The 23300-nt window shown below is 36.8% G+C and overlaps 1 protein-coding gene across 3 annotated transcripts in view; it reads right to left on the reverse strand.

Annotated features, from left to right (window-relative positions):
- Positions 1-1455: 1455 nt before the first annotated feature.
- Positions 1456-23300, reverse strand: part of LOC110373035 (arf-GAP with Rho-GAP domain, ANK repeat and PH domain-containing protein 2) — a 47354-nt gene continuing 25509 nt past the window's right edge. The window contains exons 5-13 of one of the 3 annotated variants that reach the window (XM_021330127.3): positions 19119-19242; positions 17561-17705; positions 16009-16076; positions 14684-14874; positions 13030-13266; positions 11224-11580; positions 9513-9634; positions 8049-8192; positions 1456-5344 (exon numbers count right to left, since the gene is read on the reverse strand). In XM_021330127.3, coding sequence (XP_021185802.3) covers positions 8060-8192; positions 9513-9634; positions 11224-11580; positions 13030-13266; positions 14684-14874; positions 16009-16076; positions 17561-17705; positions 19119-19242 — 1377 coding nt within the window. In that variant the 3' untranslated portion in view covers positions 1456-5344; positions 8049-8059. Of the gene's footprint in view, positions 5345-8048; positions 8193-9512; positions 9635-10149; positions 10175-10273; positions 10291-11223; positions 11581-13029; positions 13267-14683; positions 14875-16008; positions 16077-17560; positions 17706-19118; positions 19243-23300 lie in introns of those variants that run through there. The other 2 variants (XM_064040962.1, XM_049836446.2) reach the window with 2 other exon arrangements.

A 23300-nucleotide genomic window follows, 5' to 3' on the forward strand; every position in this document is an offset into this window, starting at 1 on the left:
TTACAAATTGAGCAATTGTTCTACCTGGCCTTTTTAATAATATTCCTTTTTTTTAATTAGCCTATGCTGTCCCACTGCTGGGCAAATCACAGCACCGGCGCGCAGAGATCAATCTCAGACAGAATCTCAAGATCTCAAAAGTTCTGGTTTTCAGCCTACTTTGAATAAATTACCTTTCATCTTCTACTATCTTCGAGTCGCGAGTCGCGACCGTGTTTGACTTTCAGGTCGATAGATGGCGTTATTAGATGAAGGGTCAATTTGTGAATCGCGCTATGGTTACGTTACCGGAGTTCAGTAAGTCCCCTCAACGTTTTAGCTCAGGCACCAGCATTATATCTTATTCTCTGTATAGATTTTAAGTATGTAATCCTAGCTTGTAAGATGTAGCTTTCTTCTTATACTGCACTTAATTGCAGAGGAATGTCGGTTACCATTTACAAAACCATTTTTTGGAAAGTCAATGCGGTCTTGCGATCGTAGACTTTGTAATACGTGAACCAACCTCCTAGTGAGGAATCCGAGTGATTGCTAGTTACGACCACGGATTAGGATATTTTAGGTAACTATATTTTGGCGTAATTACTTCTTAGACAGAATTAACAACCCAGTTCATTTTCCACAAACCCAATGTTAACAAGAGGGATCTTTTTAAAATCGGTTACTGTCTTTTTAAAAACTTTATCCTTTTTAATTCATTCAACCCTATATTTCTAGTGGCATGCGACAGTAACTTGACTATTAATTAAGTAAGTAGGTAGGTAAGCATTTTATAATTTAAAAAATAAAACCGACTCCCAAAAACACTGAAAAGCAAAAAAAAAAACTATTCTTAGGTGCATCGGCCTAGAAGTCAGTGTCTAATGGATGTACCTAAGTTTATTTCGCCACCGACTTCTAGGCCGATGCACCTAAGAATAGTTTTTTTTGCTTTTCAGTGATTTTGAAGTCGGTTTTATTTTTTTGTAAAGTTTTTTTATTTTTAGCTTTTCAGTGACAAGCATACTTGTCGCTATCCGCATAAGTGGAAAGTTCTCATCAATACGAATAATATAAGCCCAAACACGAGGTAGTTTACATATTCAGTTGTCGAGTTCCCTCGACCTTCTCTGGTCTCCATCATCAGGTCAGCTCCAAACCTTCACTGTTGCAAAGGTCTCGTCAATACAAACAATATAAGCTCAAACACGAGGTAGTCATCATGCAGATAAAGACTACTAATAGTTTCTGCCAGTCTTTCTATTTGAGACCTGTATCTGGGGGCAAGGTAAGTGCTCCCAAGGAAGAGTCATGGCGCCCTTACCTACCGCATGACGCAGGTCCTCACCAGCAGGAGGCGCGCGTGACAAGCGGGACATGGATGCATCGGTATAACGCTTCTGAAGCAGACCGATGCCAAGATTGTTCCAGTTTTTTTGCCGTGCCTTCAAATACTATCTTAGTAATTAAACACACTTATATTTAAAACGCATTTATTTGAGCATTATCATACATATACAAAATGTTACAATTTATTGTTACACTTACTTCATGTTACAACTTATTACGAAATCTTATCACAAAAAATACTACGTAACTCATAATTTTTAAATAAGTATATTTCATGCACTAAACGTTTTTTAAGAATACTTTACATTTTCTATTTGCAGTGGCTAGGTTTCCACTATGCTGAAATTATAATATTTTTCTGTACTAAAATACTTGACAAGCTTAATTATTTAGGGCCAGACGTATTTCATATATTCAGTCCGTTTTAATAAGTTTCACAAAAGCCTCTTATCCTACTGTATTATAATTTTATTCAGTTTCTACAGTTACCATGGAGTGGTTATATTTGCTACGCTGATTTTTATTATTATTTGTAATAAGTAGGAAACTACTATACAAACATAATTTTAATACACTAATCTATGATTTACTAGTCTATAGATAGCACCTAAGGTTGCGCTTTTTCGGCAAAAACGTACAAAATCTATTAAATTCTTGTTTTGTAATGTTTGCGTGCATTAAGATAAAATTCACATATTATTCTAGCCTCTATTAACTTCGAGCCATTCTTAGTTGGATGTCGTACACAGCAAGTTCAATAAATCAGGAATTCTATTTTATTGGATAGTATAGTTCGGCCGCTCAGAGAATGCGTTTCTGACACATCGCGATTGAACTGACGACGTAACTTTGTAATGGCGTTGCAGTACGATAAAAATATTTTTGCTGGTTATTTATCGTTTTAACAATTGTTGAGCATTAAAACAACATTATTATATCAATAATAATCAATGAATGTTGTAATTTTGTGCCAAATTGAGTGTCAAATAACTTGGTAAACAATATTTTTCTAAATCTATACTGCGCTATTACAAGGTTATGTCAGCGCTTTATATTTGTAGTGCTGTGCTAAAAATAACAGGCAAGTATCGTAATCTGTTCTGGTTGATGGTTCTTATACAGTTATACTTATAATATAAAATAATACGTTTTGTTTTTCTTTTTAAGAATTTGAAAATAATGGACTATAGGATAACTTTTATGAAATATAAAAATAAAACTATGATCAAACTGAACGCGCGATTTTGTGACGCTAAATAGTCATTTGTTGTCGTTTCGTGCGCTAAAACTAAATGCCCTGCCTCATTAGGACGCCAATGGCGACGTCGCCGGCTACGTATCCAAGCAGTTAGTATTGAAATGTATGGAACCTAACTCACTTGGCGACGGTTTGGTAACGTCGCCAAATTGGAGGCGTGGCCACGAGCTACAGTTCCCTATGTGGCTTCTGGCTACCGTGGCAACTTGGCGACGTGGCCACAGTAGCCACTATAATGTACACGGTAAAGCGCACCTCCCTCACACAGTCGCCAATGTGGTCACCAGTCAGCTTGCAATTTCTTGAGCGACGACGTAAACAATTGACTGTCGAGACGCCATGGCCACTCGACTTGGCGACATTTGGATGCCAGAAGTAGCCAGACCTGTGCCGCTGGCGACGTCGCCATGGCGTCCCAGTGAGGTAGAGCTCTAAAAACCTGATTTTGGAAGATTTTGACCGAGATATCAGGATTGATTCTGTTATTGATAATACCTAATATACACGTAATATACACGTAGGCGAAGATGATGATGAAGACACCACCTCCTCAAGCGAATCGGAGTCTGATTAACATTCTGTACGCACATTCAATTCAATGTACTTACTTTATTGCATAGAAATACAGATTGTAACTTTGTAACAAAGAATAAATAAAACGATTTTATTATATGAATATTACCTTTTTTTGGTTTCCACTTAAATAACTAAAATATAAATTTTAAATGATTCCGCCAATTTAAAACGAAAATAATCTTAAAATAATGCGGCGGTTTATTTTGGGGGAACGGTAACGAACTCAGTGTTATGTTGTGCCCATCACTAGTCCTGACTAACTGATAGGTGTCAGGAACGCATTCTCTGAACGGCCGAACTATAGTAAGATGCATTTTTAAGAAACGTTGCAAGTTAACAAAGTAAGATGTTATGAAATGACATATTTAGCGCATTTGTTGAGCTGTACATTTCGCGATCATCCACTAGCGCATGAGTGACGCCGTGACTTACATACAACTTGTGTTTGAAACTAATTGTGCTACACAGTGCGCACACCAACGATTTTACATATTTTTTTTACACAAATACGGTTTGAGAATTATGCGCCTGCGCTTATCACATGTGTTAACCACAGAATTATATTGCATGCATAACATTATTCACTATACATACAGTTAAAAATATCACGACATTTATATGGTTTCATAGCATTTCAACTCAAAAAGAAAATAAAAATATGTATCTATCCCGACACCATTCAATAAAATCTCTTTTCGTATAAATCTATTAATTGAAGAGATTCAAAGGTAATCCATAAAAATCCTTGTAGTCTAGAGTTGTACTATTACATGGGTAATTCATATATAATAATTCATTTGCGTTCTTATCTCTAAGTATTTACAAATCGAGGTGTTTTTTCTAATAACATTGGTAAAGCATTCACAATCAAAAAGTTAGATGTTTAACAAATGCAGTGTAACGGCGAATTTGTACCTATACGATAACCTAACGATAACCGAACCATTTTCAGTTGTCAAATCGCCGACTTGACCAATGAGCTGCAAGTATACGGCTGGTTACAGTTTGGTTATCTTTGGTTATCATTATGGTTAAATGGTACTCTCATGGCCACTTTCACCGGTTTCTGAAGCCCATAAGGAATTTATATGACAGATAAAAAAGGTTAGGTTTCACAGGTCTTGGATAACGATATCTGATAGTATTATATAGTTAACCAGTGAAACCGGGCCCTAGTCTTGGTGTTAATTTTGAAAATATTTCGTATTTCAACAGCGTTCTGTCTTTGTTGGACACTAATATTATAGTTTTTTTTACATTAGTCTATTTACACTCTCAAGTACCTGTACTGAGGTTAGTTTACCTAGACAGAAATATTTACCTATTTTTTTGTATTTTAAGTTCTTATTGCTAAAAAGCCAAGGGTTTATTACTCGTATCATAGTGCAACTGCATTGTCTTAAATATATTTTAAGGAACATTGTGAATTTATATATCGAAATTTTTTAAACTTTAACTATAATTTGAAAGTGTTATCATACAATTTATGTTAATAGACATAGATACAGATCAATTATTACTGTTAAGGTGAATGCTGCAACTGGTATCTGAAAATTCGAATATAAAATGGTTGTTTGATGTTTTTTAGTTAATATTCGATATGCGGCGTGATCTTACCGACCGTGGTATTAATATACCTCAAAGCAATTTCTGATGACCGTGTTTAACGCCTAAAGCTCTTACAATTCAAATGCAATGCGATATTTGGTAAAATTAAAAAGTTTATCAGATTACATTAAAGTTTGAAGATATATGACGCTACCATTTGAAGTATTCACCGTAAATTGAAATAGTCTCATAAGTTATCTTTACAATAAATGTATTTCTGTTAATCACCCTTAGAAATAGGCGTGATAGTTAGCCTAAATAAAGAAACTCTGCTATTTTGATATAATAAGAGTAAGCTTCACCATTTAACTAAAACGATAACCAAACGATAACCAGCCGTATACTTTCCGCCCATCGGTCAAATAGCCAATTTAACTATTTCAAAAGTTTCTGTTATGGTTGTAGTTAAATGGTATCAAAGTATTAAAAACTTTGCAAACATAATGACTACTTTTACACAATATTAATTTCATGCAAGTAGAGAAAGTAGTTCAGACTTGATGCTCCTTTTTCCATTTCATAACGTTGACCAGTAGGAATATTTGTTGAACACTGCTTTCCCCACTGTTCGTTCTGAAACAAGAAATTTTTACACAATTAAAATAAACCTTTGTTTATAAATAACATTACAATGAAAGCAATGTTTGGCGAGATCGTCCCATGGATGTCTGATCATCTGAGTTCTTCCGTGTTCTACTTACTACCTCGTGTTCGAGCTTATTTTATTCGTCTTGATAAGATTTTTCCATTGCCATTACCGGATATTAATTGCATGACGCTACTCGAACTTAGGACTGATTGTGGTATATAGAGACTGAACAGCAAGAGAAACAATAATTACCTTTACCTATTTCTGTTTTTTTTTTATCCTGTTAACAGTGAAACCACAACTATTTGAATCTTATTTCAAGAAAAGAGGTTGTTAGGTTTGTGGCTGCTTAAAATGGCTCGCTAACAATGGCTGGCTAACATTAGAACCGGTTTTTCTCGGGACCTCTGGGACCGATTTCAAAAATATTTGGATACAGTCTTAAAAGTGAAGGAAATAACCTATTCTAACCATTCCCACTACTGGACAAATGGTTTGGGCTTTATAAAGTGACTGTTAAGTTTAACATTAGAACCGGTTTTTCTCGGGACCTCTGGGACCGATTTCCAAAATATTTGGATTTCGTGTTAACAGTGCAGTAAAGAACCTATTACGACCACTTTCACTATTGGGCAAATGGCTCAGGCTTTGTTAAGTGACTATATATCTATGGAGAACATTTGAACCGGTTTTTTTCGGGACCTCTGAGACCGATTTCAAAAATATTTTGCATTTCGTGTTCAGAGTGCACTATGGAACCAGCTGGAACTACTCCCACTGCTGGGCAAACTTTGAGCCCAGACCCTGGCATTGTCCTTTGTAGTTGAAATGCAGTCCGTCTGTCTAGAGCCTTAAGGGGCATGTCCCCTCTTACCTGACGCCATCTCAAAGAGCCTGCGTTAATCTATGCGTAACTGTCCCATCCGTTTCGCCATATTGCCTTGAATGATTTATAACAATAATGCGTCCCTGCCTACACTTCACTGACTGACTATGTTGGGTTCGGCTTACAGTCTAACCGGATACAGCGAATACCAATGTTTTACATAAAGCGACTACTTATCTGAACTCCTCATCCCTATTGCAACCCAATACCTTTTTAGTAGGACTGGGTGTCAGAATAGGGTATTTTAGTCTAGATGAGAAAAAAATTAAAAGTGTATTACAATGATTGTTTAGAGGAAAAGCAATCGGGAAATGTTAGTTTCACTTCGTAAGGTACATAAATATATTTTTTATTGCAGTTTAAAGTTTTTAGGTTTTTTTATCTGTCTTTGAACACTACGAAATGTCGCCGCCATGCTAATGACGTCATTACGGTAGTAAACAACTTTTAACCAAGTGTTTCTCATATTTATATCCACTGGTACTTGAATCCATAATTTGTCTGGTGTTTTTACACTAGTGTTCTCACATTCAGAAACAACACACCAACGATACGGAGCATAATTAATCATTATTAAAATTTTCAATACATATCAAAATATGTATTACTGACAGCTGTAGTTTGTTTACTAACGTAATGACGTCATGACCAAAAAACAATCATGGCGTCCGTTGTGTGCCGCGTTTTCGCAAAATACGCGCGAAATTTGAAATTATGATAAAACAATTAATTTATATTCGTACATAACGTGAGAAAAAAAAATATTATTAATTTTTTAGAGATATATTAAGACTAAAGAATTTATTTAAGATATATTTCAAAAATGTATGTATACCCTATTTCTGTCTTTCCACAACCCGTAACAGTCGGTACCCACCGGTTTATCGTTCAACACACGGAAAATTCGTTATGACATAAATCTATACTAATATTATAAAGTTGAAGAGTTTGTTTGTTTGTTTGAACGCGCTAATCTCAGGAACTACTGGTCCGATTTGAAAATTTCTTTCAGTGTTAGATAGCCCATTTCTCGAGGAAGGCTATAGGCTTATATGCTTTTTATCCAGGTACGGGAAGTAGTTCCCACGGGATGCGGGTGAAACCGCTGGCAGAAGCTAGTAGCATTAATAAGCTGTTGAGAACATCACTACGCCCGGGCGGGGGGCGCTCGATCAGCTGGCGCGCGCGCCGGCCGTCACAAGAAGCACTGCGTCATCGTCCACCGTACCGAGCGCGCACGACCTCGCATTTCTCATTATTTGTTAATTCGATTATTCCTAAGTGGAAATCGTGGTGGCTTAGTGAGTAAAGGACCAACCTCAAGTACCTATGAGGGCACGAGTTCGATCCCAGGTCAGGCAAGTACCAATGCAACTTTTCTACGTTTGTATGTACTTTCTAAGTATATCTTAGACACCATTGATTATGTTTCGGATGGCACGTTAAACTGTAGGTCCCGGCTGTCAGTGAACATCCTTAGCAGTCGTTACGGGTAGTCAGAAGCCGGAAAGTCTGACACCAGTCTAACCAAGGGGTATCGGGTTGCCCGGGTAACTGGGTTGAAGAGGTCAGACAGGCAGTCGCTTGTTGTAAAGCACTGATACTCAGCTGAATCCGGTTAGATTGGAAGCCAACCCCAACATGATTGGGAAAAGGCTCGGAGGATGATGGTTATTCCTAAGTGTTGTAATTTATACAGTCCACTATTACACCTATTAGCTACGAAGATACTGGAGTTTTGTTCTACCAACACCCGTAAGATATACACATATTCCGTTTAAAGTATTTAAAAAATCCTGTACCATTAATCCGGCTACGTGATAACCAGTCTAGGGGTCGGCAGTATTGTGGAATGTTCCGCGAACATTAGCGCCGTCATCCACTTCAGTTGGTCTTCTGTAACTGCGCCTGCTATCGTGCAACCAAACCACGGCTTATCTTTACTCCTGAAAACACATATACAAAGTATTATAGAAAAATATTACATAGGTAATTAGTTGCCAAAGAATTTCATTCATAGATTTTGGATCCCACTACCGTCAGATAGATTGGCAATACGTGACAGATACACTATACGTTGACAGATTGACTATACGTTGTATGATTCCAAAACACAGGTACTAGGGGCCTATAGAAACCCCGTTTGTTAACAACAAAACCCGTAAAATATTTTAATGTTCTATAATGAAAATAAAGAAATAAGCAAATACCTAATAGATGAGGAAAGCAATACATATACATCAAAAGTCACACAGCTGATGTATTTCAGTTTCAGCTTGGATAAAATCGAATTCGATTGCCAATCTATTTACTGTTCTACAATTATATCTAGTATGATTAGAAGCAAATACATAGCGTTTACTATCCTATCACCACGCTAAGTAAGCAAAATGCTTGTATGAAATAAAATAAAATTTACTTTCTCATGTGGAATGCATTTCTCCAAACAATAAGAAATCGAAGTTTAGCACAAAACGCGGATTTTTGATGGCCGTTGCGATTCCTAATCGAAAAGGTTATGGTTTTTTAGGGTAGATAAGGTGTAAACCACGGCATCAAACCCGGTAACCTCTGTTTTTCGACTGTTAGTTTTAAATATTACATTCAATGAGGAAATAAGCGTGATTCAATACAATAATCACATTCATCATACAACGTCATCTAATCCAAAACTAAGCAGAGCTGGCACTATAGGTACTTAGCCATCGATAAACTTGCCTATGTATATTTTGTAATACATATGTATAAATGATACACAGAAAACTCCAGACTAATATAAAACAGCTATTTTCATGCTATCAATAGATTATTCACGCGCAACTTAAAAAAAAATCGCATGAACTTAGCAACTGGCTGACCATATTCAATTATCCATGTACTAGTCTAACTAGTAATATTTTTTTGTTCCTCCGAAATTACTGAATAGATTTGAAAAATTCTCTGACTGTTGGAAAGCTGCACTCTTCCCAAGTGACATAGGCTTTATTTTGTCCTGGTACGGGCAATAGTTCCCACGGGAACAGGGTGACCTGCGGGAAGCCGTCCAGTCTATACCAATATAATAAAAAGGAAACATTTTTTTTGTACCGTAAAGACTTCAAAATTGTAGGGAAGCTAGGCTATCCCAGACTAAAAAAGGCTATATTTTATCCCTTTAAGAGAAAAGTTCCCCTGGGACGCGAGTGATACCGCCGGAAACAGCTTGTTTAAAATAAAGCATATCAACAGCATACAGATTAAAGCTTAAAATAATAATAATATCGTACCGTTTCTGTTTATTCCTAGTTATAAAGGTGATCGCCCATCGGGACTGCGGGTTCCTCTTCGGCTCGTGACCGATGTACCACAGGATGTCTTTGATCTTCCACTCCTCAATCTTGTGGGAACCCTGGAATTTATACCACGTTTTCTCATTAAATAATATATCTTAATAAATAAATATCAGAAAGACACAAAATTAGGTATAAGGATAGTTATTTCAAGGTTAGGTAAGAATTGATTTTGAAATTGTTCTTGGTTCTAATTCTTACTTTTATAAATCCGAAAGTGGCTCTCTTTGTCTCTCTGTATCTGTACATATTTCTATTTCTATCTATCTTACGTTTATCTATCTCTATGTCTGTCTATCTCTGTGTCTGTGCATATTTCTATGTCTATCTATCTCAACGTCTGTGCATATCTCTACGTCTATCTATCACTATTTCTATGTATCCCTATGTTCGTATATCTCTACGTCTATCTATCTCTATGTCTGTATATCTCTACGTCTATCTATATCTATACCTGTCTATCTACCTCTGCGTCTATCTATATCTTTGTCTATATATCCTACGTCTGTCTATCACTAGGTATATCGTATAATTAATAAGTAGTATGTGAAGTAAATGCGCAATTTTCGCTTACGCTTTTCCCTTTCGTAAGAGTGCTACTGCAAACACACATGAAAATCAGTTTACAATCCTTCACCAAGCTTTAAAAGCAGCTTTAAATCCATCAATAAGCAAGAAATTAAAATCTATATACCAACTTTTATCTCATTTGGGCCTTCTCCGATGAAAGCGTGAAATACAGAAATATACAATTACAATCACATTTATCAGATTTCGGAATTATTTAAGCAACTCCATTTCATGGATTGAAATGTGGCTTATAATATTATGACCCGTACATGTTATTGAACAACACAGTTGTTGAGTGCAACAGTTTGAACCATATGAACAGTCGTCAAACATTTTCAGCAGTCGTTACGGGTAGTCAGAAGCCAGTAGGTCTGACGTCAGTCTAACCACGGGGTATCGGGTGGCGCGGGTAACTGGGTTGAGGAGGTCAGATAGGCAGTCGCTCCTTGTAAAACACTGGTACTCAGCTGAATCCGGTTAGACTAGAACCCGACCCCAACATAGTTGGGAAAAGGCTCGGGAGATGTTCTTCTCGAACTGTCAATAAGTTAGAATAGTTTAGGTAGGCCTAGCACAGACAGCCAGAGACTGTGATAATAACAGACTTTAACCAACTATACCCTATTCACGGAGCCACGAGCTAACTAAATGGTGAACAAACCATAAAAAGGGTTTTTTATAAGTCACGATTGAAGTAGTGAACAATGTTCACTGAACATATTTTATAAAAATAACTACGGAAGTAATACACTGACAACATTAGAAATGATATTTTAGAACGATGTCTGTAGAACTTATGCAATCCTTTCAGACTTATTTGAAATCAAATATAATACATACGGCGCAAATTATTTTCTTAATTTTAATTAAAAGTATTAAATAGTTTACATGTGAACCCAGAAGTCTTGACTGTCAAACATAGAACCCTACTAAATTGTAGACCACAGATACTGCGAACATTTTACATAAAAATGTGATGTTTTGCCATCTTGAGAAAGTGTCATTCTTTGTTTACATTTTGGTTTACGGCTCGGTGAATAGGGTATAGCAATAATAACAAAAATACTTCAAAACTGACCTGTTTATCCTTAAAATAACACAGCCTTGAATTCTGCACCTCAAACATGTGCAGCTTGAAGGACTTCATAGCTTCGGTCGCGAGCCTCAGTTCGCCGCACACGGACGTCGTGCTCCTCATCGCTTCCATATCATGGAGCAGTTTATTCTGTGATACCACTAAATAGTTGTGTTTCCTATCATCCTCGTCCCAGTAGCTCCATCTCAACACGACGTCCAGAACTATTTCGTCGATGTGAACGATACGGCGCATTGAGTCGTTGCATATCACCTCTTCTAACATGAGCAGATGGGACTCGGTTTTCGCTTTCTCGCAGAGCTCTATGCAAATGTCCGAGCTGGTTTTGTTTGGCGTCAGCTGCAAATAGATGGCGTTACGTTAGCGGTGAAACCTTTGTATTGTAAATGTGAAGGGTGAATTTGTTTTGTACCTATATGTAATAGTACAGATAGTTTGTCGGCGCATCGGTTTTGCATTCGGCCGCGCAGTATATTGGAGTGGGGCACTTGTCTGTATGCATTTATGTGATTATGTTGTACTCAATTATGTTACAGCGTCTGGCATGAGATTCAAAATAGATTGATACAGGTTTTAATAGGTACACGGTACAACTAGTTGAAAATGTATTGTACACCTACGCAATACCTCCTGCAAATAACAATTTTAATATCGAGATATTTAATATTAAAGCTTTTCGCTGGAAACTCGAATTGTAGAGCTTTACACGAGTATTTATATAGAAATTTATAGTTCGATGCAATAAGCTCGTTTCCATGAAATGCTCTTCAAAGTGAATTCTAGGGAGAGCAGAATTTTCATCTCGTATTCCAGCTTTTATAGTTCGTAGCGAGGGGCGTGGCATTTCCGCGAATACAGGATTCATTTTGCAGTCGACGCGGCCCGGGCAAAGCTAATATGCAGGTTTCTATTTTTGGAACTACACTACAAAATAGAACTACACTGTTCAAAGGTAGTTTCTGTTTCCCAAAACTCATATATGTCACAAAAATGTTTTGTGAAAAAATGTACAAAACTACGATGGCTGGGTACGGTGGAATAGCGGACTAATTGCTTGTTGCAGATATTCGTTTTATCAGATTTTACTAGGAAGCCCTCCTATTTCTGAATTCTAACAAACGAAAATCTGGCTTTGTGTTTCATCCACGAATCTCTCCCTACAAAAGGTACACTGGGCACTCCGAAACAAAGAGAAATATAATCTGGCAATTGTTTGGTTCTACCATGTTCATTTCTTTGTTTTTTGTTGCGAATAATGAAAAGACACAGTAACTGAAAAAGTTAAGAACAAAGAAAAATTACCAAATCAATGAAAGAAATTGTTAGAATAGCATATCAGGTATCAAGTAAAAAATTTTACCTACATTAATAAAAACTGTGTTGTTGGCTAAATAATCCCAGTTCCCCTTAACTTAATAAGCCACTAATCATATGGATTCATGTAATTCAGTAAATAAGTCGTGGTGGCCTAGTGGGTAAAGCACCAATCAATCGTGTGTGAGTGTGTGTTCGACTCCGGGTCAGGCAAGTACCAATACAACTTTTCTAAGTTTGTAGGAATGTACTTTCTAAGTATATCTTAGACACCAATGGCTGATAAGAAGGTGAAGGAAAACAACTCAAGGAATTCTGGACCATATAGTCTGAAATCACCAACCCGCATTGAGCAAGCGTGGTGATTAGCCTTCATTCCTTCTCTGTGTGAGAAGAGGCCTTTGTCCAGCAGTGGGACGATAAAAAGGCTGTAACTGTAATGTAATTCGTAAAAAACGAACATTGAATACTCACAGTAATTTGATGGCACGTTGACTTATCGAGTACATAGACCCATGTTCTGAGATCCCCAGCAGCCTTGGGCGCGGCGGGTGCCGAGTTGCTCAGCACTCGCATGATGACGCGCCGGACCGCTGCCTCGCGACGTCGCTCAGCCTCCGTGGGCTCCCATATAGACTCGAAGTTGGCGATCAAATCACGAACAACGAACACCTCTTTGGTAGACCAAGCAGTTTGTAAGGTGTTGCTGGTCTGGAATATTGGTTGAGGTGGTGTTAAAAAAAGTTTCTTTTTTTAGTGCTTTTTGAACGACACAAAAAAACGGAGTAGGTAGTTCTTAAACGAGGACTTCTTAGTATGCGTTGAAAACTAAAAGGATGGCATTTTTTTATCCTACATACGATATAATGAAGTAAGACCCAGGCCCGGTGTAACTGGTTACCGATAAAGTGTCAGTTAGTTATCTGATAGTTAATGCTATCTGTCAGATAAAGGTTGCTTATAATTTCTATCTACCCAAAGAATAAAAAATTCTATAAACAATAAACAAAGATATAGTTTATCTGTCAGATAAGTTCCTGGTAGGCTATCAGAGACCGATGAAACTGTCTAAACTGATGTGAGAGTTTTCTAAAATCCACCTAACGGCCTTTTACAACGTTATAACAAAGAAATATAAGCAAAATATTTTCCGACGACAGATAAAAATACCTATGAAAATAGAACTACCCTCTTAACTACTTGGCTGAGCTTAGGGCATATTGTAAATTGCATTTTGAAAGCTAACAAGACTTGTTGCCTTCCCTAGAGATGAGTTTACTGCGCAGATGCCCTTTGGCCTTTATTGTAAAACAGGTAAGTAGGTCATCAATCGATCCTATGTGCCTAGAAACGCAGTGCTATTCAAATTATACATATACGCATATGAATTTTATGAGAGAAATAGACAAAAACAAAATAATATCGGCGTTAAATTAGGTTGATAATAAATTAGAAGGGTTTAAAATTAGATACCGATGGGTATTTAATAAGAAAAATACAAAAATAGATATTAAAAATCGCCGTAATGGATTTTCTGTAAATATAGGAAACATTGTTAGTCGCGAACAATGCATGTCTTCATGATCAAACAAAGAGACGCTCGGTACAGTACAGAGGGACGACAATAGAGTGCATTATCTATGGCACTTTTCTAAAGGTAAATAAGTACAAAAGATAATGTGATTCTATTTTAGGTTTTCCTGAGATGATCTTGTAACTAGAAGGGGTTAGGCTCACGCTTACACGTCAACTCTTACATGTTTAGATTCGAATATAATTGGATCTAAAGGTCTTTTTTCCGATAATATAATTGAATACCGTTAATCGGACATAAATACTATTTGAAAATCATATTGGAACTCCATTTACAGTTCAATTTGAAAAGTAATTTATTTTCTGCTTGATGAAAACCAAACTAAAGTAAATACCAAACTGAAAACCAATCACTTTTGCAAATTGCTGATGGTTTTATTTTAAACTAACACAGAAAAAAATCGGTTTTCAAAAGTTCAATTTCGATTTGAAATTAACTTTTATTTTATCAGAAAAAATATACGTCTGAAATTATTCGATAACTAATTACGTTCCTAGAATTTTTATGTATTTAAAATATGAATATTTTCCTTACCATGGCAGCTGGCATGATAGTGGGCGCCCATACGGATGCCAGGTTATCAGCGCCCATCTTATTGGCATGCGCCATTGTATGCAAGAAGTGCAGGTGTGCGAACAATTTGCGCGCCGTATTCCGCGCCACCAGAGGTAGGGAGCACATGATCTTGTGGTACTCGTGGTGACGAGCGGTCTCGTCGGATAATTCTGTAAAATTATGTGGCCAAAGTCAGAGATAAATCATTTTGTTTCATTTAGGGCTTTACAAGGACTTATGAATGTCAAAAATATAAATAAGCTTTGTTCTAGTTGCCCATTCCAAAAGTAGGTTCGTATGGAAAAGAACTCCATGCCGTTTATTTATTGATCTTCCCGACTCTATTTATTACCAAAAATTGCACTTTTACTAAACTAAAGTGATGGCTCCGGACGGCGCGAGCCGTATCGATCGCGGCGTCAGCAGAAAATGTGCAGTCGAAAACTATACAATATTTACAAAATCATATAAAAATATTATTTACATAATGATTTTAATTGTAAAGAAACATCACGCACTTTTCTTTAGTTCTATCATCTTTTCACCTAAAAGTCTAAATGAATTAAGTTCTTTTCGAGTGTTGCTCGCTAACTTCATTAAACGTAACTAAACGTATTCTGTGAGTGAAGATCCAGCATGTATAGAGATATTGCTTTAGCTGGATAGCTTTAGCGCTTCAAGTCATTGAATTGAAAATAATCTGAAACCTGTTAAAGGATAAAGAATATGAACTTCCTTTGTGTGCGTGAAGCACATACTTTATACGGAACGCAGTACACCTAGTAGAGCTTTAAATGGGTCAAGGAAAGGCTGGGAACGGGTCGATTTACATAGTGCTCCATTTAATTCAATTTTTTGAAAATTTGCTTTCAGTCAATATCTACTGCACGAAAGCCTTGATGACATTAGTTCAGTCCTTTGAACTGAAACTGAGCACTAATATTGGTCCTCCAAGTCGTTTAACGAACGCAAGTAAACGGAAATTCTATTGAGTGCATACTTAATTGCAGCACAAAGGGTTGTTACAGATTTTATTAAAAATTCTTCAGTGAGGTAACTGTTCCGAAAGAACTCCGTATTCATGTATTCATTGTGCTCGGAAGAGAATGTGCAAATCATTTCAATTTGAGTGAATTTCCATAAAGCTAACTGCAACATGAGTATCTCAAATTACTTTCAGTATTTGGATACTTCACAATTGTAGTTCGAATTAGATTAACAATAAGGCAACTGAATCCAGTTACGTTGTTGTAGGAAATAAGCTCGTCGACTAAAATAACAAGGCCTTATTATATTCAACTCACCTAACGCTGAGATCAAGTCCTTATGTTTTTCTTGCGGCACTAAAGGTTCAGGAAGATCGCGGAAAAATCTGAAACAAAGAAAGATAACTTTTAGATGATTGTTATTATTGTATAGTAACTAACTAAAACTTATCACATACTGAATAATAAAAGTGCTTCACAAGATTTTTCCATCTTAGTAACTACTTTATGCTCAAGAATAAAAGCCACCCCCGGGTACGCTTCTTAAAAATCGTTTCTACTTTAGCGCTTTTCTATTTTAAAAGTTTTCATCACAGAGTATTAGTCTTTTTTCAACTCTCAGGCGGAAAGCGGGGCCGCTGCCGTCTACTCTGATTTCCGAGACCGTCCCTCTATTGTCTGTTGAGATAAATAATAATATGGAGTGCAAGTCGAGGCGTTGTGCAAGATCAAATTAATTTTGAACTGCAGCCCTTATAATACTTAAAAACAAATAAACGTAAGCTGCTTATGAAAAGTAGTTTTGTTAAAAAATCTTAACTTAAAATTCACAATGCAAGACAACACTTGTATTTTTATTTCAAAAATGCTCGGAGTAAACTTTGTAGCTCAGAGAAAAGTATATTCAGTCACGTTTGCGGAAACGGAAACTTATAATAAATAACATTTTTACAGCAACGAATCTGTACAAACTAGGTGCTAGTTTGATTTGCGTAAAGCCCGTCAAAATCCAGCTAAACTTGCAAACTTTTGCTTACAGGGGAGTAAATATCAGGGGATCAGTTGTAAGGGTTCGGAACTACATTTTAATATTTTCTCTTCGTTCCGACGTCGTTACGAGAAAAACTTGATAACATTTTATTGAATAAAAACTTTTTATGCAGGAAGCTTCATAACTTAACATCAGCCGTTTGGATCGATTCGGTTTCGAGGATAGATCTGCATTGATAGCATTCTCGATTCTAGAGAATTTGTGCATCAAGCACGCGAGGTAAGCACATTAGTCCATTAGTCTCACCGTTAGCCAGAATCCGTGAATCCCGTCAGCCACTGACACAGAATAATGGAGTTAACCGGTAACTGGGTTTCGGAAATCTCGACGATGCAGTCGCTGAGTAAATACTGGTGTAAAATGTACGACATGGCTATGTAAATTGTGAAAACTTCGCACTTTACTTTTAACAGGCTTGGTAATTTTAAGGCGTTATCGTGGATCCAGGTAAAAAGGCGGGTAAGAGTGTTTTAACGAATTCTGTCGAGCGTATCCGCTTTGCTTGTCACCCGTGCAAAAAATCACACAAACGCGTTTTCGAAACAACGACTCATTTAAGGGTTTTAACAGCTAATTATCTAATTACGACTTTACTTATTACTTACCCGAAATACATAGATATTACGGTGAACGCGCACCTATCAGAATCGACCGCTGTGAAAGAATCGAGTTCTAACTTTCTAACCTAAACCTATAAAGTTCGATTTAAAATTAGATTTTTTTTTTACTCAGTTCTTTCGTCCATTCTGAGATAGGTATGTGGGTTCAAAATCGGATAAAACAATGATAAAAAATATGAATATCAATAATGTTACATACCTCTTAAGCACCCCAGTGACGTCGTGTTCGGAATGTTGCGTGGAGCTGAGCTGCACGGACCATGCGTCTCTGCGGAACCGCGCGAGTAGCTCCGACAGCACCGAGCTGCTGCCCGCGCGACGGTAGATGCCTTCCGACAGGCTGCCTGGAACACAGCCGCTTTGAAAATGCGTCAAATGGGTGCCTGGCTCGTGAAGTTAATTGTTTGTACTAATTAGGGTGCTTCTACAAGGTGCAAGTAGATTGTGCATGTCGAGGCACACGCGCGGGTTACATGCAAATTTTAAAAACCTTCGGGTCCAGCGACTCTCGTATGTGCCAAAGCAAAATAACCACCCACTTTTTCACTTGTCACTTGCGCATGTTAACTTGCTCCAGCGACTTCCACCGTGTAGATGCATCCTTAGGTTGTAGAAAATACAGTAATATTTCCGAAATTATTAACTTAATAAATTATCAAAAATTATTGTAGTAAACGCCTATCATTTTAAAATACCTATCCAACAGTATACCACTCGTTCGGGTTGGAGTTAAGAAAAACCCTAATAAATCAGTTGACTCCACTTTTTATTTTACCAATTCGTCAGCGTGATTAATGTACAAAAGGGTACCAAATTAAAAATTTCAGCTCTATAGTGCTAACGATGTAACTGAAATTATCCGCGGACGGACGGTAAGACGGACGGACGGACAGACAGATACGGCGAAACTATAAGGGTTCCTAACTAGTTGATTACGGAACGGTTGAGTACAAAAAATGTGAGAACATAATTGGTTATACGAACAACATTTTGTTCCCGTTGATCTAGCTGGAGAGTATCATAAAAGCATTCCATAAAGGTACTGTGAAGTCTTAAATTGCTTTTTAATGGCATTACATTTGTTAGCCACTGCATTTATTATATTAAGTATCCGAAACCAAGCTTTCATTTAATATAAAACAAAGCGGCGCAATCGAACCAATATGTAAGGTACGTATATAAATGAATGCGCGTGTATTCACGGCAGCTGGCGATCGATGCCTGCAAGGCTAAACTGCGCCTCCTATGTCCACTACATTGATGGACATATCTGAGTACCAAACTTGCACCGCGCTATCCTATATGCGTACTATATTGATTTTCAGCTGCACCTAACTACCCCTAGACGGGGGGAAGCGACCTAGTTAGGAAATCGTTGTATTGCTGTGTTAAAGTGAATATCAAGAGGTGTGTAGAAGCCTTCGATAGACTGTTGGTCAAGCAGCGCTGGTGCGATCTGATTACGGATGGGTGACCGACCAACATCTTATTTACCGAGACTCTACGGCGACCCGCAAAATTACATTGTTGTATCCAGCTGTTATTTTCAGATCTTCGTTAGTCATTACGAACAGCTCGAAACCTAATAATGGCGTCCACGGCCGATTTCGGCCACGACGGCTGTTCTCATTTAAGGTACTCGAAACCTAACACGGCATGTCAGTCAGGCAAATGCATTGCTCTCGCTTAGCTTGAAAGGCGACCGATATAATTCGAAAAGGTCAAGGTGACTATTTGAAAGACCTATATCAACTTACCATGTGCATAAATAAAGCTAAGGCATTTATCGACGATAGCCGGCACATCTTCCTTGGTGAGCTGTTGATGGTGAATGTGGGCGCCATTGTTGTGAGCTGCCAGTTTCACCATATAACGCCAACCCTGGAAGTTCCAATCACAACGTTCAATATTCACTTTGTTCTAAAAGCGATATACTAAGAAATGCATTGGTCAAATCTAGGTCGAGGAAGGCCTTATCAATTATGCAGGAACTGTATACGATAGGCTATCACTGACACGAAAGACCATCTTAACAATACGATCAATATTAAATTTCAAAATTGTAATTTCTTTAATTATAATCGTAGGATTATTCTAAAATTTAAGTATTCGAAATTAAATTTTAAGAGACATCAAGTGAGAGTTTATATAAAGTAGCTAATCGTGCGTAAAGTAATTATCGTCTAGTATAGGTAATTCATACATAAAATTAACTAAATTCTCACAAAAACAAATATTATTAGTATTTGTTATTGTAATCGAACACTGCATACCTTGTTGATACTCCATCACGAAGGCTATAGTCCAATCAATAAAGTTATACTAAAAATAAGATTCCCTTCAGGCCACAACTTGTGCAACATTCACTTAATATTGTTTGTGCGGGTAATTTGTTAGCTTTAGCTTACCGTATTAAAGAAAAGCTGTCTTTTCTACTTTTATAACATTTTATACTTTTCAACCGACATTTTTATTTGGTTATATAATTTTATTTGGTCTTAGACAAGCCATAAGTTAATCCACTTACAAAATGCATTAGGTACTTTCTTACAAGCCTTTAAACTTACTTTTTTTATGTATTCTCATACATTACTTCGACGTGATTGAGTCGCTATATAACAAATATCCGAAGTCCGAACATAAAACCTTAGAAGGATATCAGACAATCCTTCAGGAATATAAAGTCTAGTTGTTTTAATTACACAGAAATAGTTTAGTTTCCCACAAAAAAAATACAATGAAAGCCCAATAGCTCAATAGATTTCGCGCCTTCGCTGGCTCTTTATTTTTTCAGTGACATTTAAGACCACTTATTTCTTGGACATTTTGTTGGCGTCTAGGTTATTTTGTCATAAGAATAAAAACCGGCCAAGTGCGAGTCGGACTCGCACACGAAAGGTTCCGTACCAATATTTATAAAACGGACAAAAAATCACGTTTGTTGTACGGGAGCCCCCAAGAATATAAATTCAATTCTAGTTTTCAGTATTTGTTCATAGCGACAACAAAAATACATCATCTGTGAAAATTTCAGCTTTCTAACTATCACGGTTCATGAGATGCAGCCTGGTGACAGACGGACGGACGGACGGACAGAGGAGCGAAAACAATAGGGTCCCGTTTTACCCTTTGGTTACGGAACCCTAAAAACCTGTACCTACATAATGTGTTAAACAACACAAACATATCAGATCTCGAAAACAACGATTCTATAAATGTTCTCTTTTAGGGCTGATTCTTAGAAAATGGTAAGTTGATCATGAAAATTGCTTATCTCCCGTTAAGTAAATAAACCTACTTCATTTACCTTTACCTAGTTATTTAAAAACTGATTCCTTCGAGATAATGCTCGGACTGATAATAATTATTTTAGTTATATGATGCTGAATACGTGGTTACCAATCCGGCGCAGTATCTTAACGTTTGTAGGGCCTCAAGTCGATAATTTCACACCACTATAACTACTACTTTGCTACTTTGCACCGTTTTGTCAAGAAATTCGATGAATGATAGAAATTGCACAGATCTAATAAAGAACGTAGTAAAGTGAGGTCACGGTACAAAGTACAGAAACAATAAAAGTAGGTGTTCCTGTGTCAAAGGACCATTATTAGTTTATAAGGTCCTTTTCAACTTTTTTTGAGTTTTAACTTCACTCATTCACTCAATCGATACCGCAGATTCATCTTTCACTATATTACTATCAAGTTTTGGTTAATGTATAAGTACTGAGTGCTTAGTGCGAGTTTTCGTGAATTTTTTTACGGACTCACATGAGAGCGCGTATACTAAGATTTGTATGGAACAAAAACAGCTCCACCTAGTGTCAAAAATTGGAACCTGTTTTTGTTCCATACAAACAGTGTTGCCAACAGTTGTAGAAGCTTACCACCAGAGTCAACTTTTAAAACCACCAGAAAACCACTAACAAAAATTTATCCCACACTTAAAATCACCAAATTCACCACTAAAAAAATATTGTTTATATTTTATTGTAACCTAAAACAATTTAATCATCCAAAGATGAAACTCGGCAACGATAGAAAATTAAAACAGACAAAGCATTACATCTGTTTAGCAATTCATCCGACCCGATCCGAATCCTTCACAAATTATAATCGGCGTAGTAGTTTCACAAATTGTTTAGTTACGCATTTGACCAATGAATGAGTACTTAATATAATTATATAGTAGTCGTTCACCTTTTTGTTTTGTAGATGCTTTTTTGACATTCCGTGAGACTTCAAATCTCCATAGTAACTCCTTAAAGTTGTACCACAAAACTTACATTTCGCTACTTGACCCGCAGTACTTTCAACATTTCGCCACTAAATAGGGGACTTAAACCACCAGTATTAGTGGAAAATCCACTAAGTTGGCAACACTGCATACAAATCTTAGTATACGCGCTCTCATGTGAGTCCGTAAAAAAATTCACGAAAACTCGCACTAAGCACTCTGTTCGTCGTTTTGTAAACTTGAACCAATTCTAAAGGCATTATTATGGTAAAGCTAGCTTCTGCCAGCGGTTTCTTCAAAATATCTAATCACTTTTGAAATGGTCGCCAGATTAAAAAAAAAAACCATGACAGCTGAAAATCAGGAGAATGGAAATGGTTTAATCTCTTTGATTCCATACTAAAACTCAGCGTATTGGTTTTATCAATATAAATAATGTGCGGAAGCCTTTGTGTTCGACGGGGTTTAAAATTGTGTCGTATTTGTACTCATCTACTGTTTTACTGTTTTTAAGTTTGTTTCATATTTTGGGAAGTTTGACCACCAAAACTTTAAATCATTAAATGGAATATCAATTATGCAGTTTAACTGACTTTTTGTACCAATGTTAGAAATACATGCACAAAACTTGTACCTATTGTTTTGTACGGCCATTTAAGTCATCAAATTGGCAATTCGAAAAATAAATTACTAAATTGACGAATACTTTGATACCAATGAGCACAGCTAGCTTCTAAAATAAAGATTGCAAAATAATTTATATTGATTGCGGCGCAAGCCATTTTTGTCGGTAATTCGCTTGGGATATTTCGCTAAGCTCATTTAATGTTGTTTTGGATGAAAAGTTAAATAAAAGTGTATTCGCTTGGCGTGTTTATCTATGTATTTTATTCGCATTATAATATTAGTCGACAAAAACATTTATGATACACTAGATAGCGTGTGTACTGCTAAGAACATCGAATGAGTATTAACATTCATACTTATAGTTAAAAATGAATTTACATTAAGGTCAGTCATCATTGTATAGTCAGCATTAATGAAGAATACAGTACATATTATTTAGTACATTATGATGTACATTTAAACCAATATAAGTTCCTGTATAACGATTTTAAATACTGCTGATTTTTTAAAGATTCTGAATTTCTGACTATACGACAAGATAAATACACAATGTTAATACTAATACTAATACAGTTATCAAGATCAATATGATAAAGTAGGTAAAAAGACTCGTCAAGAATATAATTTTTTTACCCTGAACACTCCATTGTAACTTTTTTGGTTAAAGAAAAGATAAATAATTTTACACATCAATTAAATTAAGTTTTTATGTGAGTTTCGTAGTAACTAGTGTGTCACAAAATTAATACAAGTTATTCTACATTGTAGTTTTCTATCTACTTGCATGTTTGTGCTAACATTGTGTGACTTGTTTACAGTTCAGCATCTCTTTGTACGCTGCTCGGAGTTCAAGACTCCTCACTACTCATTTATTTGAGAATCACTTTCGTTTGCTGGTGGGGCTTCAACGCTACAGTCTGGGTTCTCCGCCTCATCTTTGTTTGCAGGTGGCGCTTCAACGCTGTTGTCTGGGTTTTCCGCCTCATCTTCGTTTGCGGGTAGAGCTTCAACGCTACTCTCTGGGTTTTCCGCCTCACCTTCGTTTGCTGGGGGAGCTTCAGCGCTATTGTCTG

The sequence above is a fragment of the Helicoverpa armigera genome, chromosome 1 (assembly GCF_030705265.1).
Source record: "Helicoverpa armigera isolate CAAS_96S chromosome 1, ASM3070526v1, whole genome shotgun sequence".
Classification (NCBI taxonomy): Eukaryota; Metazoa; Arthropoda; class Insecta; order Lepidoptera; family Noctuidae; genus Helicoverpa; species Helicoverpa armigera.